Source organism: Protopterus annectens, chromosome 4.part0 (genome assembly GCF_019279795.1).
Source record: "Protopterus annectens isolate FY-2018-M chromosome 4.part0, PAN1.0, whole genome shotgun sequence".
Lineage (NCBI taxonomy): Eukaryota > Metazoa > Chordata > Ceratodontiformes > Protopteridae > Protopterus > Protopterus annectens.
Window position 1 is genome coordinate 1029719144 of NC_056733.1, and position 16767 is coordinate 1029735910.

Consider the following 16767-nt stretch of genomic DNA (forward strand, 5'->3'; position numbering starts at 1 on the left):
ATTAAATGAGGATAAAGCTTCTGTGGGGAGGCTGAGGAGGGATCCTGTTTCTTCCCAGAGACCTGTCACTGTCCAAAGACAGAGATTAAATGAGGATAAAGCTTCTGTTGGGAGGCTGGGGGGATCCTTTTTCTACACAGAGACCTGTCACAGTCCAGAGACAGAGATTAAATGAGGATAAAGCTTCTGTGGGGCGGCTGAGGATGGATCCTGTTTCTGCACAGAGACCTGTCACAGTCCAAAGACAGAGATTAAATGAGGATAAAGCTTCTGTGGGGAGGCTGGGGGGATCCTGTTTCTTCACAGAGACCTGTCACAGTCCAAAGACAGAGATTAAATGAGGATAAAGCTTCTGTGGGGAGGCTGGGGAGGGATCCTGTTTCTTCACAGAGGCCTGTCACAGTCCAAAGACAGGGATTAAATGAGGAAGAAGCTTCTGTGGGGAGGCTGGGGAGGGATCCTGTTTCTTCACAGAGGCCTGTCACAGTCCAAAGACAGAGATTAAATGAGGATAAAGCTTCTGTGGGGAGGCTGGGGAGAGATCCTGTTTCTTCACAGAGGCCTGTCATATTCCAAAGACAGAGATTAAATGAGGATGAAACTTCTGTGGGGATGAGCTAGCGATGCTGTCTTTCTGGTTCTGAAAAAGACGAGCCTGGTCATGTCAGATACAAAAGTTACATACTTACCATAATGACTGATCTGCGTGACTATGGCTCAACACACCCTCTGTCCTTCCTCTCGTCTAAGGTGGATGAGGTCTACGCAATGTTATCTTTTGCCTTTTATCCACTTGAATGGTTGTTTCCTCTTTGGTGCTTTGCTTTCAAAGGAGAGAAAGGAGATGCAAAGAATTAGTCAGGAGTACAGAACATTATTGGAACAGGGCTGCAGTTACCCTTGCCAAGCTGCCTAAGCAATGTACTCTTAGACCTACTGGTTTTGAAATAGATGGTTATATAAGTCTATCATTATGCTAAATGCATAGCCGTTTTTTGTTACAGAAGCAGATGATGCTAAATAGGTCTCAGTCCCATCTGAGTAATTTCCATCTGAGTCATTTTTTAAGTTTTACCATAGTAAAACATATTGGCTATGCCTTTTCCATGGTGTAGTCGTAGTTATGGCATAAACTCATAATCTTTATAGAACTGCATACAACTATCCATGTTCCCCTTTCAATGTACAGCGCTTAACAATGTAGGATATTTACACACAATGACTCAAGTAAACTTTAGATGAGATACTGTATACTGAGAAATGTATCACTGAATTATGCCACAACATTTTTAAAATTCCTTCAAAAGCATGTTTTTCTGCTGCTGTTTCCCATCTCTAGGGATGCTTTGAAATAGCAGGTGAATTGGGCTGTGATGGCCTTCCTTTAACGTGTGACAAGTATTCTGAATCCAGTAAGAAAAGAAGCAATATTTTTCATTCGGTGCATGCCCACATTGCAACACCTGTAGTTTTCAAGGTTGTTTTGGATGTAAAATATCTGAAAATGTTTGTCGCCTAGCCTTCAAGGAAGAACTGATGAAATGTCCCCCAAGACATAAACCAGCAGTGTCACAAGGAAAATATTGTCAACCAAAAATAATTAATGACTTGTAATTTATGTAAATTCATATGACATATGATGGTTATATACTTTGAAGTTTGACACATAAAGAAATTTATGCTCTTCTTTGTCTACACATGTGCAAATCATGTTTGTAAGTTTTCAGTATTGTGTTAATGAGTGTATAGTTACCAACTGACAGATACACTGGCCTACCATGTAGCTGGAGAAAATGTTGTTCAAAGCATGTAATACAGGTGTCTGGGGCAGGGTGTGTGTGTACTGTCAGCATTATTTTCTCTGATAATGTTTTCTTGGTTCTTTTGAGCTACAGACTGGTTTTTAAACATTATGCAGGGGTACAAATCCACCTGTGGGGGAAAATGTGCTTCCGTGTAACACACTGAACTTAATAATTGGATACTTCATGTAGAGGAGTTAGTAACTTAACCAAAGAAAGTGATGTAGAACTACACAAGGTATGGTTGTATGTATCTAGCTACACTGTGGTCTGCGTGATGTTTCAGGTCCGATATAATAATTCAGGAGGATGAAATTCTTCCAACTATAAAAGCTCATCAGATTCTGACTTGTTCCACAAATGTTTGGTGCATAACAATCCCACTTTCATTCTTTCCTATATATCCTGCAGCAGGAGAAGGGCAGGCCTTAGATGTATTAGGAATTGCCATTTATAGACTGTGCTTTAAAGGATAAGGCACACGCTGAGCACTGCTCGCCTGGTGTGGGTAATATGCTGGACTGAATCTATACCACTGTGGGCCCCCTCGGCATATCTGTAACCAGGAGGTTTCAGGCATCAGTCCTTGAACCCCTGTGTGCTATCCTGTGCTCCCTGCTGCTTTTCTGGGTCTTTTGATAACCATCCAAAGGTTAACATTGCTGATAGTTATGGAGACAGCAGCACTGCTCCATGGTAGGGAGAAAGCAGGCTGCGGCATCTTTGCCATCAGACAGTACAAGGGCCCTAGAGGCATAGAATCTCATGCATAAGCTTTCTTTGTTTTGTTGTGAATTTGCTAGAGTTGTACAGCTCTGATGAAGGGAAAATGAAAACTGGTCTGAATGTCAGAAGCTGTTCTCAAATGTGTGGAATGCAAACTAGCATAAAAGATGCAGGGACTGACAGTGTTGAAAATAACTGGTACTAATTATAACACCCTTTTTTTGTTAGTGACTGTGGATCCAGTCCCAGTTGGACAGGCAGCTACAGACTACTTAAGTATATATGTAAATCCTACATTGCTTTCTGGATTGACAGCACTCTGCAAGCAAAAACCTGCAGATCCGATTGTACGTAAGATAAGTACAATTTTATGCATGTATCAGTACTTTTCTTTGGTTGACTGTAGACTGCATTGCTGTAGAGTATAGAACACCATGTCATCTAATGTAGTATTCTGTATGTCTTATGTTCGTTAGCTTGATGCTGCAGGGAAAATAGTGTTTTAGACATCAAAATGGAACCGTCTGTTTTATTCCTTTTTGAGAACATGAATAATTAATAAAATTATAAATAAAATAAAAGTCAGGCCACTCAATGCACTACTTCAGATATTCAGCAGCCAGACATCCTTGCTCTTCAGTTTGGTTTTATGAAACGCAGCATGACAGAAAGCTTGTTGTTGGTAATATCATTTCAACAAAATGAGCTCTAATAGACTTGCCAGTTATTTTTGTCGTTTCTCAAGGAACTGATGAAAATAGCCTAAATGCATTTTTGGATGCATCCTGTCTTCCACTGTCTTACAGTAAGAATTACATTTTTTTCTGGATAGGTATGTCTTAAGAACATTGCTTCCATGTATTTAGTTTGTTTTGCCATTTTATTGAGACAGTTATCTGGGCAGTGCAGTAGTGCTGTGGTTAGAATTGTCACTTCACAGCAAAAGGTTCTTCTATTTGATTCTTGTCTGGAGTGCCTTCTGTGCTGAGTCCACATGTCATCCCTGTATTCATGTGGGTTTCCTCCGGGTGCTCCGATTTCCTCCCACATTTCAAAGACATGGGTCTGGAGTATTTCTTCCCGGGGCTCTGCTGAAAATGGGCTCTGTCCCAGTCAGACGTCACCAGTAAACAAATGTTAAATAAATAAATAAATACAGCACATATTTCATATGCATTGGTTTGGTTTCAGTGTTTTGATTTGCACACGTTTCTGGCACTTTTTGGAGAGATTAGTGTTACAACTGATACTAAGGAAGTGGATCATTCTGTGGATGAAGGGAGAGACAAAAAGGGTCTTGGCAAGAAGGATGATAGCAGAAGGGAAGACATTAGCCTAGCAAGAGGTCTGTCCTGAGAAAAGAGAGTAGCACTAACCTCTTTACTGATGACTCAGAATGGGTGCAACAATGAAGAATAGGGTACGAGTAGGGTGAACAGGTGGGCAGAAAGGTGTAGACAAAGGTAAAATCTGGGACAGAGCAAACCTGGTGTGGAGTATCAGCAGGGAGTGGAACTGATGGCAACAGAGCAGGAAAAGGATATTGGGGCATGGATTATACCTGAACTGGGACCATCAGGAACAAAATAAGGGGACTGTGGGAGCAGCATTCAGAATACTGGATTATGTTCTCAGAAGGCTGCAATCCAGAAGTAGTGGTAATGCTCCTGATGTGCTGTTCTTTGTGCTGGCCAGGACATTTGTGGGTTCTGTGTGCAATTCTGGTAGCCTTGCAGCAGGGAAGGTGACATCAGTCTGATAGAATGCGAACATGGAGAAAAACACTGAAAGGGTGTGCAGGACGCAGTGGAAATGATATGACCCGAGAATAGAAGAAGTGGAACTTTACTCAGCAGGCATACAGGGGATTATGCTGGGGAGATGTAAGATTATTATCCAGAACAAGAAGAGGAAGAGGGTTGCTTATGGGGAGATGTAAGATTATTATCCAGAACAAGAAGAGGAAGAGGGTTGCTTAGATCAGGCACAAGCAGCCAATTATAGGATAAGCAGAAGTCTATTGAAGAGGCATTTCTGCACTATGGAACCAGAGGAAAGTGCCCCTTTCACTGAACGATACTAGTGGGCCCTGGTTAAACTCGAGCAGTTATTAGAAAAAAAATTGCCATATAATGTTCAAAATAAATTGAAAAACCTTGCTGTCCAGGCCCCATAACCCCCTCTTATGTCTATAGTCCTGTTCAGTTTCATAATTAGGTCAAATGAAAGAAACATTAAATAACATTGCTTTTAGTGGGTGTTTTTATTAGTGGTTGGGCATAAGACTGGGATTAAGGAACTGAACTGCTACATGGCTAAAGGGAAGGACACAAAGGTTTGTACTGAGAGGGATCATAGCAGCTATAAGGGAAGTCACATTTCTACCTCTGCTTGTAATTTATTCAGCCTTCAGTGCCTTTCTACCAACATCCCAGCTGATTTTAAATGTTCAGTGGTACCTTATGCCTGACATGTAATTTCTAGTGCCCATGAATGATCTCTTTAAAACTCCTCTTGCAACCGGAAAGCAGTCAGATATTGCAAATTCATAGGTCTGTATTTTTATCTATTTGAGTCTTGTGATTCCAGTAGCTATTAAAATAATTTAATAATTTGTACATAGGCTTGGTGTCCCTAGGAGAACTTGATTCTTGAATTTCAACAAAGGGCTTCCTCTCATACCTCTTAATTGACATTAAATAACATCCATGCCTGTCTTTGATAAGCAGTGAGGCATGTGCTACAGGCTTTTGTAGCTAAAGAGAACTTTCAAGGCAGAAAATGTAAGGCCATGTCATCCCGAAATAAACAGTAATAATTATATTGTCACTTTTCCCTGCCTCAGGGGCATAAAGGTATAAAGCCTTAACAATGACGCTGTTAACCAAAGACTGATTACGGACTCAGACACTGTAAAAGCCGGACATGGGAGGAAGGAGATGAGTGGCTTATCGCAGCTTGCCCATCCAGCGAGGAGAGGGATGAGAGTTTCAGTCAACCAGACTCATCTGTGTGAGTGGAACGTTGCAAGTTCATAATGGCTGCGTAAAACCAGGAGAGATTTGCTTGGCGATCCCAAGAAGGTGATGGTAAACTTAGTGTCACGTATGTAGAAGTATTCATATTGGGAGAACATAGAATGCCTCCACATAAGCCATTGGGGAGTAGGGGGGGGGGGTCAGTGCTAGGGGCATACAAAAGGAAAAACCCCAATGGCCGTGTGCATCTTTAACTGGGAAAACTACTCAGGTACCAACACCTTTTCCCAACGGTTCTTGGAATTCATAAATTTCAATGCCCTGGATCAACTAATCCATTGTCCCATCAGGGGCTGCAATATCCTAGACCTGGTCGTTACCAACATGGGTGATAGATGCTCCACACCAGTGGTCACCCCCTCATTGGTCAGGTCTGACCATAAGTAAATCACCCTTGACATTCACATCCCACCCCCACCCCCCAGTAAGGAAACCTCCATAAAAAACTTCTCCAAAGCCAACTTCATGCTACTGAAGTCAGAAGTGGCAAACTTCATGACACCCATGCAGACGGAAGCTGATAGTTTGACTGCTGAATCCTACATTAAGGCACTATGAGCACATCACTCGTGCATGAATTGTGCCATCCCAAATGTAACCAAGACGCTCTCCTCCAAAAAAAGGAAGCCAATCTGGTGGTCCCCTGCAATAAACAAACTATACAACAGAAGGAAGAAACTGTTGCAGAAAAGAGGAAAATCCCAGGATGCAAAAAACTCCCTTAGCAGCCTCAGTAAGAAGCTGAGATCCTTCATAAAATCCTCAAAAGCTAGTTACAAAAATAAAATTGCCAAAGATTCCAAAGACAACCACAAGGCATTCTATAGTTATGTCAAGAATCTAAATGGCAATGCTCAGATCTGCTCTGAGCTACAACAGAATGGCATTAAATATGCTGATCCCAAGGATATTGCCAATATCCTGGCAGATCGATTTAATGCCAACTTCATCCCCCTCTCACCCCCTAAAGGGCCCATCTCAATACCAAAAGATTGCCAAATTCCAGTAATCATGGCCACACAGGTAGAAACCGCACTCTCCAAAGCTAAGAATACAGCATCCATGGGAGCAGATGAAATCCCAGGCTGTGTACTACATGAACTACAAAATGAACTGGCACCTCACCTAAGTGTCATGTTTAATCATAGCCTCACCAAAGGCTTCATGCCCACTGAGTGGCGCACAGCTACAATTATCCCACTCCACAAGGGGGGATCCAGCTTGGATCCTGGGAACTACCGTCCCATCAGCCTGACGAGCCTGATCTGCAAGGGTATGGAACGCATTATCATGGAATTTATAAACAAAGACATTGGCAACCTTCAAACACTGGACCCCACCCAGTTTGGCTTCATGAAGGGCCGATCTTCTCTCCTGAACCTGATTGACTTCTTCAAATCAGTCTCCAGATCTGTGGACGAGGGTAAGGCGGTCCACACAGCCTATATGGACCTTGCCAAGGCTTTCAGCACCATCCCCCACTCTGGAATCATAGATAAACTTACTAAGCTGGGCATAAATCCCTACGTCACTCGATGGGTTGCCAACTGACTTACTGACAGAACCCGGACTGTAAAAGTAGTCGACTCCAAATCCAGCTCCCGACAAGTGACAAGTGGAATACTTTAGGGTTCACTCCTGGGACTGCTCTTGTTTGGCATCTACTTCTCTGAAGTACAGGCCAACACTAAGGGATTCTGACTAACAAAGGTCGCAGATGACTGCAAACTGGGAGCCATTATTGAATCACCAAATGATGTGGATAGTCTGCAAAAGGGCCTTACAGAAACATATGCTTGGTGCTAGAGCCATGGGCTCAAGCTTAATGCCAAGAAATGTATAGATATCCCCTTTGGGAAAAAACATGGTACCCCTGAATTACCACATAGGTGGCAGTACACTAAACACCGAAGGTGTGATCAGAGACTTAGGGACACAGGTGGACAGTGGTCTCACCTTCAATAACCACATCACCACAACAGTGAGGAAATCCTTCTATGTGGCACACCTCATCACTAAGGGCTTTTCATCCAGAAAAAAGGAGGTCATTGTCCCACTGTACTCATCCCTCATTAGACCCATTATAGAGTACCACACCCCATTTGGTATGTACCTCACAAGACAATTGCAACAGCTGTAAAGGCCGCAGAAATACCTCACTAAAAGAATCACAGGCCTAAAGCAGATGCCCTATGCTGACTGTCTAAATAAACTCCAGCTATACTCTGTGGCATATCGTCTACTCAGAGGTGATCTCTGCTTAACATAGAAGGCTATCTCAAACCCTAAGCTGTTGGACATGCTCCACTTAAAGAAATCCCAATCCCTCTGAGCCACATGCTCCAGGGATCTAAAATTTGTCATCACAGTGAACAAAACATGCTGGAGGGATAGGTTCCTAACCCAGAGACTCCCCATACTCTGGAATAGACTGCCCATACATGTCAAACAGAGCACCTCCTTGGCCCTCTTCAAAAGGAACTTTGATGATTGGATGGGAGATAGGAAATTCACCCCAGGAATCATGTCAGTTGCCCTGCTAGACACGGGTCCAGGGAAGTAAATATTGTAGGAAGAAATATCCAGTGATTTGTTATGGCTAGGCTTGTATAGGCCATTGGGCTGATAGCCTAGTATCAACCTATGAACCTAACAGATTTGTTTGTTTTTCAGTTGAATTGTACAGGTTATAGGTCACATTAAAGGTGGGGAAAAGTTTTGAAATTATTTATTGTGGTCTCATTTTTTATATCACAAAAACCTGGCATTTTAACAGGGATGTGTACACTTTTTATATCCACTATACATTATGTCATGCTGCAAATAACAACCCCAGCCAACCAATGCTATTGTTTACCATTAGGGATGGTTTTATTTTCTGGAATAATGTTGCTGTTTCTGTTTGTAATTGAGGCTCACATGTATTCATTATCAAACCATATGTCAGAACTCGACACTCTTGTCTACTTAAGTTTAAAATATAAAGTTTTAAGTATTTTTTTGGGTCTGAGTAACATAGAAACCCCACTTTTTTCTTTGATAGTAAGATTATATATGATCTCTCCTTGTCTAACTGCATTTTCTTTACTCCTCTAAATGCATACAAACTGGCCTAGATGGAAGGTCAGCCTGCTAGCCTGTAAGAACTAGGTCTCCTATGACAGTGTATAAACTGCCTTATGCTCACAGGTTATGAATTTATATTCAACACCTATAATTCCAACAGAGAGGTGTAAACACCTAATTAATCTGTGAACTTCATACACCACCACACTGCATTTCTAATTGCAATAAGATTTTTTATGCTGAGGCTATAAAATAATCACTTCCGGAGCCTTGTAGAAATAAGATCAAGTCCCAGCAAAAATCAGCTCACTCATCTACCTATGCATATCTCCCATGAAGAGTCACACTGGACAGAAACACTTCAAATCTATCACTTTGAACCATAGCAGAAATAAAAACTGTTTTAGTGATAGGTGACTCTGTTGTCAGACACACTGAATCATCACTCAAAAGGCTGGACAAGGAGAGGTTTACAGTTAGTTGTCTTTCAGGCACCAGGATCTCTGATGTTGCAAGGGTCCATACAACTATGGTATGGTCGTGGTGCATGTGGGAGTGAATGCCTTCTGACACAGAACCCTGAGGAATATGCAGAGAAAGATGTCAGACCTTTGCAGGCATGTTATAAGTGCAGGTAAGACACTAGTCCTGAGTGGAATCCTTCCTTCACCTCAAAATATGTTTAGATACAAAGAAATGATAATTGGATTCAGTAACTGGGTAAATAGCTGGGGATTCCAGGGGATCCAGTATGTGCCAGCATGGGATGAGATGCTCGACAGTCCAGCTTACTTCACTAAGAGATGCTTGACGGTCCAGCTTACTTCACTAAGAGATGCTCGACAGTCCAGCTTACTTCACTAAGAGATGCTTGACAGTCCAGCTTACTTCACTAAGAGATGCCCGACAGTCCAGCTTACTTCACTAAGAGGTGCTTGACAGTCCAGCTTACTTCACTAAGAGATGCTTGACAGTCCAGCTTACTTCACTAAGAGATGCTCGACAGTCTAGCTTACTTCACTAAGAGATGCTAGACAGTCCAGCTTATTTCACTAAGAGATGCTCGACAGTCCAGCTTACTTCACTAAGGATGCTCGACAGTCCAGCTTACTTCACTAAGATATGCTCGACAGTCCAGCTTACTTCACTATGAGATGCTCGACAGTCCAGCTTACTTCACTAAGAGGTGCTCGACAGTCCAGTTTACTTCACTAAGAATGCTCGACAGTCCAGCTTACTTCACTAAGAGATGCTCGACAGTCCAGCTTACTTCACTAAGAGATGCTCGACAGTCCAGCTTACTTCACTAAGAGATGCTCGACAGTCCAGCTTACTTCACTAAGAGATGCTCGACAGTCCAGCTTACTTCACTAAGAGATGCTCGACAGTCCAGCTTACTTCACTAAGGATGCTCGACAGTCCAGCTTACTTCACTAAGAGATGCTCGACAGTCCAGCTTACTTCACTAAGGATGCTCATCAGTCCAGCTTACTTCACTAAGAGATGCTCGACAGTCCAGTTTACTTCACTAAGGATGCTCGTCAGTCCAGCTTACTTCACTAAGAGATGCTCGACAGTCCAGCTTACTTCACTAAGGATGGTTTTCTCCTCTCATTTCAAAGTTTTGCATACTGGCTAAAGCCTTTGTTGCTTCCCCTCATGCCTGTTTTTGGCAGAGTCCAGTTGATGGCCATTCTGAAGTTACTAACATACTGATCCCAAAATTTGATTGCATTAAGGTAGCTTTTAATGCCAGGTGTCTAAACAATAAATTGCCTGATCATGATACACTCCTGCTTTTGGAAAGAGACATGGTTGAGCTCTCTGAGTATGTGTCCCAAGCAGGTATGTCCCTAGCCTTGCGCAACATAATACCTTACCTAGAATGATGCCACAGTATAAACAAAAAATGATTGATTTCAATAATTGGCTCAGTTTTTGGTGTCATTCAAAGGGATTCCCATTCCTGTCAGCCTGGGAAACCATGGTCGACAAACCTTGCTGCTTTGCCAGAGACGGTTTGCACCTGGCACCTCTAGCTTTTGGCTGCTGGCAAAGGTTCCTGGCTCCCCCATAGTGCCTTTTTTAGGCAAGGTCTGAAAAACAACATTACTGCCATGAAATTAACAAAATAAGGGTCATGCTGCTAAATGCTAGGATCTTAAACCAAAAACTGTACTCCCTGGAAGTACTTCTATCACTAGAAAATGTAGATGCCTGTGCAGTCACAGAAACCTAGTTCAAGGCCTCAGAAAGTACCCTGGCCATTCAAGGCTACAATGCCTTCCACACCTTTAGACCACAAAATGAATATGTGAAACCAAAGGAGGCGGTGTTTCAGTCTATATTAGAGATAAATTCACCTGCTGTCTAGTTAGACTGGACAACTCCGTGGAGTTACTCCAAGTGCAGTTTATAGTGGGTAAGACCACCATTCAAGTCATAGCCATCACTTTCATGCAGTGTGACAGGAGTGTGATACCTCTGCACATGCAGTTGTAAATATCCCCTTTGTTCTTGTACTTTGTCATTGGAATGCTTATTCTTCCATTCATCTGAGATATGCCTCTCTGTCTATAGCATGAAGAGTAGTCTGAGGAACCATTTGTCCTGTAATGCATCCTGCATCTTGAGCATATCTGATGTGATTTCATCTGAGCCTGTCACTTTCCCTGGCTTCATTTTCCTTAGCACACTTTGTACTTCTTTTACTGTGTTTTTCTCTTCTTCTTTCACTGAAGGGTGTGTAATGGGTAGTACAGCTTCTGTGGGATTTTCTTCATTCAGAAGCCTCTTGATGTACTCCTCCTCCTGTCTGCCATTGCTGTCCGCTGACTAATGAGAATATTATCGTTGGGCATCCTTTCTGAATGGCACCTGATGAATATCTTCTTTGCCTTTCTGTTGCTGCCTTGCTTCCTGATAGATCTTCCTTCTGCCATCTACTGATTCACCTTCCAGAAGCTGTTAGAGTTTCCCCTGATGCCTTGTTATTTGATGTTGTGACTGTCTTAGCGTCTTTGTTAGCCAACCAATACTCCTTCTTAGCCTGGTCCATCTTTTCTATCTCCAGCTTCTTCCTGCACTCCTCCTTTCCTTTGATAACTTCATGAACCTTTGCTTTCTACGACCAGCTTTCCTTATGTATTTTATTTTTTATAGTTAGCTCAGCTACACGTCTGTTCGGTTATCTTCACAAATGCTGTTTTGAGATGCTGCCATTCTTTTTCAGCTCCACCACTTTCCTCTTATGACTGAGGCACTAGAACCTGGACTATTTCCTTGAACTCCTGTGTTTTTGTTCAGTCAGCTTCCAGATCTTCCTCTTAGTCTCTGTTGACTTAGAGGCTTATCTGACCATGGCTTGCAGCTGAGTGCAGCTACCAGTTATTTATGCTGTGGACCAGTTCATTGGGGATGACTTTGTAATCTCAGATTTGACCCCACTGCCATGTTCTTTCCAGGAGAAAGTTTGCCAGAGTTGTATGCACACCACTGTTGTATGTTATCTCATGACTGTTGGCAATCCATGTGCTGGCTATCATTAAGCCATTTGCTAGACAGAAATAATGGCCTTTTTTTCATTAATTAATCTTGTTGTCTCACCCATGTGGACCCAGACATTCCTTATATCCTGTTCTGTCTTAGTACGAGCATTCAGGTCCCACATTATCAAGACCAACTCATTTTGTTCCACTTTATTGAAGAGCTCATGCAGCTGTTGGCTGAAAGCCTTCTGCTCCTTTTTTAATGTAAGCTAATTTTGTTTGATTTGGTTATCATTGGGAGTTATATGTCTTAATACGCTGTTCCTCCATAAAAGACAGCAAGTTGGGTTTAGTTTCCTATACATTTGGAAGAAGAATATAGTGCAGATGCTAACCCCCGTCTTGGACTAATATGATTATTATTGTATATTTTTATAGTATAATTTACCATTTTTCTTTGCTAAAACATATAGTTGATCGTATGTAACTTAATGAAGTTTACTAAAACAAGCATAAGTCACCAGTGAATCAGGTTTATTGGAATACATTACCTCTCCATTCCACTGACTTAGTGCTTAGTTTTCTTTTCAGATATTACACATTCCTGACTAAGGCCCATAACTGTTAGACTAGAACATATTAAGCAGCTAAAATATGATGTTCTTCGTGTTTCACTGTTGCAGTCATTACATTTGGGTAATCTGCTGGCAGGTCGCCCTCAGTCGGCCTGATTAACAAAGTCTTGGGTCCTGCGTCAGTTGCTGTCCCTTCTTCCATGACGTCAGATCATCAGGGGTATAAAACATGCAGCCAATGTCATTACCTCAGTCTTTCTTGCCGTGCGGTGCCCGAAGCAGAAGAAGTTCGCAAGTGCTGGTCGGCCGACTCCTGAAATTTTTGTTTTCGAGTTTCAGAACCGAAGTCTTCAACTTAAAGCTAAGTACCCCATTGGGGAAACTTTTTCTTGCTCCTTACCGATGTCAGTAAAAGCTAATAATTGCATTACTTGTGGAAAGCAAATACCTCATAAAGATTTTCATCTGTACTGCATTCCTTGCCTAGGCCCTGACCACGATGTACCTTGCTACCAAGTGCACCTACAAGCTCAATTCCTGCCGGGAAAATTAAATACACTGGCAGATGGACTAAGCAGAAATCTCATGGACCCATACGAGTGGAGATTGGAACCACAGATTTTTAACATGTTGACAAGCAAATGGGGGAGCCCAGACATAGATCTATTTGCCTCCCCCCAGAACTACCAGTTGGACAAATTTTGCACAAGGACTTCCCACAAAAAAGCCTGGAAAGTGGATGCTCTGTCCTTCAGCTGGAAAAACCTATCAGTCTACACCTTTCCCTGTCTGCCTCTACTCTGCAAAGTTCTGTTAAAAGTCAAACAGGACAAACCAAGAATGATTTTGATTGCTCCAGACTGGCCACGCCAACACTAGTACCCGTTCCTGCGCAGTGTGTCACAAATAACTCCATGGCACCTGCCTCAGACACCTTTCTTACTGTTTCAGCAGGAGAACCAGATTCTGCACCCTCAGCTCCAAACATTGAATCTTGCAGCTTGGCTAATCACTTAAATTCACCCTTAGCATCCTTCAGCAAACCTGTGATGGGTGTCATCTTGGAGGCGAGAAGACCTAGTACTAGTATGCTGACAAATGGAAAAGATTCTGTGCCTGGAACCAATCTTTAGTGATGAGCACAGCAGCACCCAATTTACCTCAGATTTTGCAATACTTAACTGAGATGCTTCACAAGGGCCCGTCTTTTTCCTCCATTACAATCCACGCCTCAGCCATTTCAGCTCATTATAACAAAGAACCTCCCCTGTTCTCTCATCCTCTGCCCAAGCAGTACCTGAGAGGGGCCAAGAACTTGAGACCACCCAGGAGAGCTCCAACCCTTGCCTGGGACCTTAACTTTGTATTGGAGAAACTCACTCTGCCTCCTTTCGAGCCAGCTGCTACTGCAGACTTAAAATTTCTTTCTTGGAAAACAGCCTTCCTTTTAGCAATCACTTCAACTAGAAGGATATCTGAGTTACAGGCCCTTTTGGCAGTGGAGCCTTTCATCATCTTTCATGTGGACAGGGTGTCACTCAGGACCAATCCATCCTTCATGCCCAAGGTGGTATCCAGTGTGGCTGTTAATCAGTCCATTCATTTGCCAACTTTCTTTCCCAATCCACAGAACAAAGGGGAATGGATTCTGCATTCATTGGATGTGCACAGACAACTGAGATTCTACTTGGACAGGACTAAAACTCGAAGAAAATTTGAGCAACTGCTGGTAGCATTTGCTGCAGGGGCACAGGGGAAGGCTATTTCAAAACCAACCATTTCTAAATGGATAAGCCATTGCATTCATTTCTGCTATAAGCACCATGGAAAGCCTATCCTCCAGGGGATCAGATCTCATTCCGACAGGGCTGCAGCTACTTCTGCAGCCTTTCTCAGAGGTGTTCCTACTAGGAATATTCTAGAAGCTGCTACCTGGAGTTCAACTCATACTTTCACCAAACATTATCATCTACCAATTTTCTCTAAATTCAGAGCTGGCTTTGCCACTGCTGTCTTGCAGGGCCTTATAGCTGGCCCTAATGCTGTATAAATCCATCCTCCCAACCATGGCTTTGGGAATCTACCCAAATGTAATGACTGCAACAGTGAAACACGAAGAACATAGTACAGTTGTGTACACTTACCATAAATATAGATGTTCGAGTGTATTCACTGTTGCAGTCCTGGTTACCCTCCCTCCAGCCCCCTGTTTTTCTCTGACTATACCTCTACTTTCTGTTACTATATTTAAAAACCTTTTTGGTGTATTTGCTTTTGGTTGGAGTTATATTGCTGTAATTTAAATTATATTTTGCTCCCCATTCGGGGGGCACCTGACATCTGGGGCAAGAAAAACTGAGGTAATGACATCGGCTGCATGTTTTATACCCCTGACGTCATGGAAGAAGGGACAGCAACCAACGCAGGACCAAAGACTTTGTTAATCAGGCCGACTGAGGGCAACCTGCCAGCAGATTACCCAAATGTAATGACTACAACAGTGAATATACTCGAACATCTACATTTATGGTAAATGTACACAACCGTACTTTTTAATTTCTTGAAAGGGACAGAATATTATCTCAGTGCCCTCTGTTCCAGAGAAGTATAGTTAAATGCTAATATTGTATTCTCTCAACAGATTTTTCTTGCTGACTGGTTGCTTGAACACAACCCCAACAAACCCAGAGTTCGAGGTGGGCCAGTTGTTGAAGAAGTGGAGGAATAAGAAGGAAGTGCTGATTTTAGAAGACAAAATAAAGTTCTAAGAGATGAAATTATATTGTTTTTGTATATGCAATTGTTTTTTCTCTAGAGTTCTACAAAGAAGGGAGCATACAGGCACTGGACGGCAGAAGTGATGTGATCCATTTATTGGACTAACATAAGTTTTGCAGTTACTCGAACTTTCAAGCTGGCATGAGTCCTTCATCAGGGCTTATTAAGAAACTTGTTAAATACAGTGCTTAAATATCCACTCTTACCTAGAAAGGGAAGTACACCATTTATTTTCAGATATGAATGCATGAATTGTAATGGTGGGAAAAAGTGTGTGAGTCATTCCATTGACAACAGTATGCTTACATTTAAAAGGTTTGGAGAACAAAACCCTCTTAATGCCAGCACTTGCTTGTTTTTCCTTCAGATTTGGATAGAATCAGAAAATTAGATTTTTTCATTCTGGTCTTAAAAGTTTAATTGAAATATTGTCAATAATACAAAGTGACAACTGATATGTAAGTAGGTGTGTGAAGTGCATATGCATATACTTTTACTTCATGAATGAGATTAAATAAAGAGTAGCCATCCAGCATGGCTTAGCATCACCTGTTCTTTAGAACTGCATCATTATATGACTAGTGTTTTCCTGCTATCTTGTAAATATTGCAAACAAGAAGATGTAAAATGTTATCATTACTGCATCAATGTTGGGAAAATGTGTAACCCTACATTTTCTGCAGATTATGGGTGTCCTCTGGTCTTATTTAAGTGGAAGACTTTTCCAGTTCCACCAACATTTAAATAACTGATATTAAGGTTTTAATTATTTTATTTTAGCAGAAAACTGGTGATCACATTTTACATGGAAGCAGCATAGCAGATATGGCTAAGATAAAATAATTTTGGTGTGCAGTATAAGAAATGTGTAAGCAAATTGTAAAATCTGAAGTGCACATGGTAGTAGCTGTACCTCCTTGACACATTTGACTGATTTTACTTTACGGTTTTGGTAGTGCAGTGCTGTTTAACCATGCACTGTTAACAGCTGCTTTCCAATCAGTATAGGGGTCCTTTGAACCTTTTCAGATAATTTCCATCATGTTGCTGATAAATGAGAAACTTCAGTTTAGGTACTTGGAATCAAAGCGTATTGCCGTCACTTTTTCTTGGTGGGTATAGAGAATGATGGTGAACCTCTGATCATAACCAAGTTATATGTTTGAGAAATGGATGTCACGAGATTCACAATGAGAGAGGAGTTGAACTCCTTTATATGAAGACAGCGATTCTGTATTTTCAATTGATTAAACAGAAGATGTTGATTCAAGTCTTTCCCAAAATATACAGATTT

General features: G+C 41.9%; 1 protein-coding gene across 2 annotated transcripts in view; it reads left to right on the forward strand.

Annotated features, from left to right (window-relative positions):
- Positions 1–16021, forward strand: part of NME5 (NME/NM23 family member 5) — a 314300-nt gene extending 298279 nt beyond the window's left edge. For both annotated transcript variants that reach the window (XM_044068973.1, XM_044068972.1), the window contains exons 5-6: positions 2757–2875; positions 15337–16021. In XM_044068973.1, the coding sequence (XP_043924908.1) occupies positions 2757–2875; positions 15337–15423 (206 nt within the window). In that variant the 3' untranslated portion in view covers positions 15424–16021. The remainder of the gene's footprint in view (positions 1–2756; positions 2876–15336) is intronic.
- Positions 16022–16767: the final 746 nt, after the last annotated feature.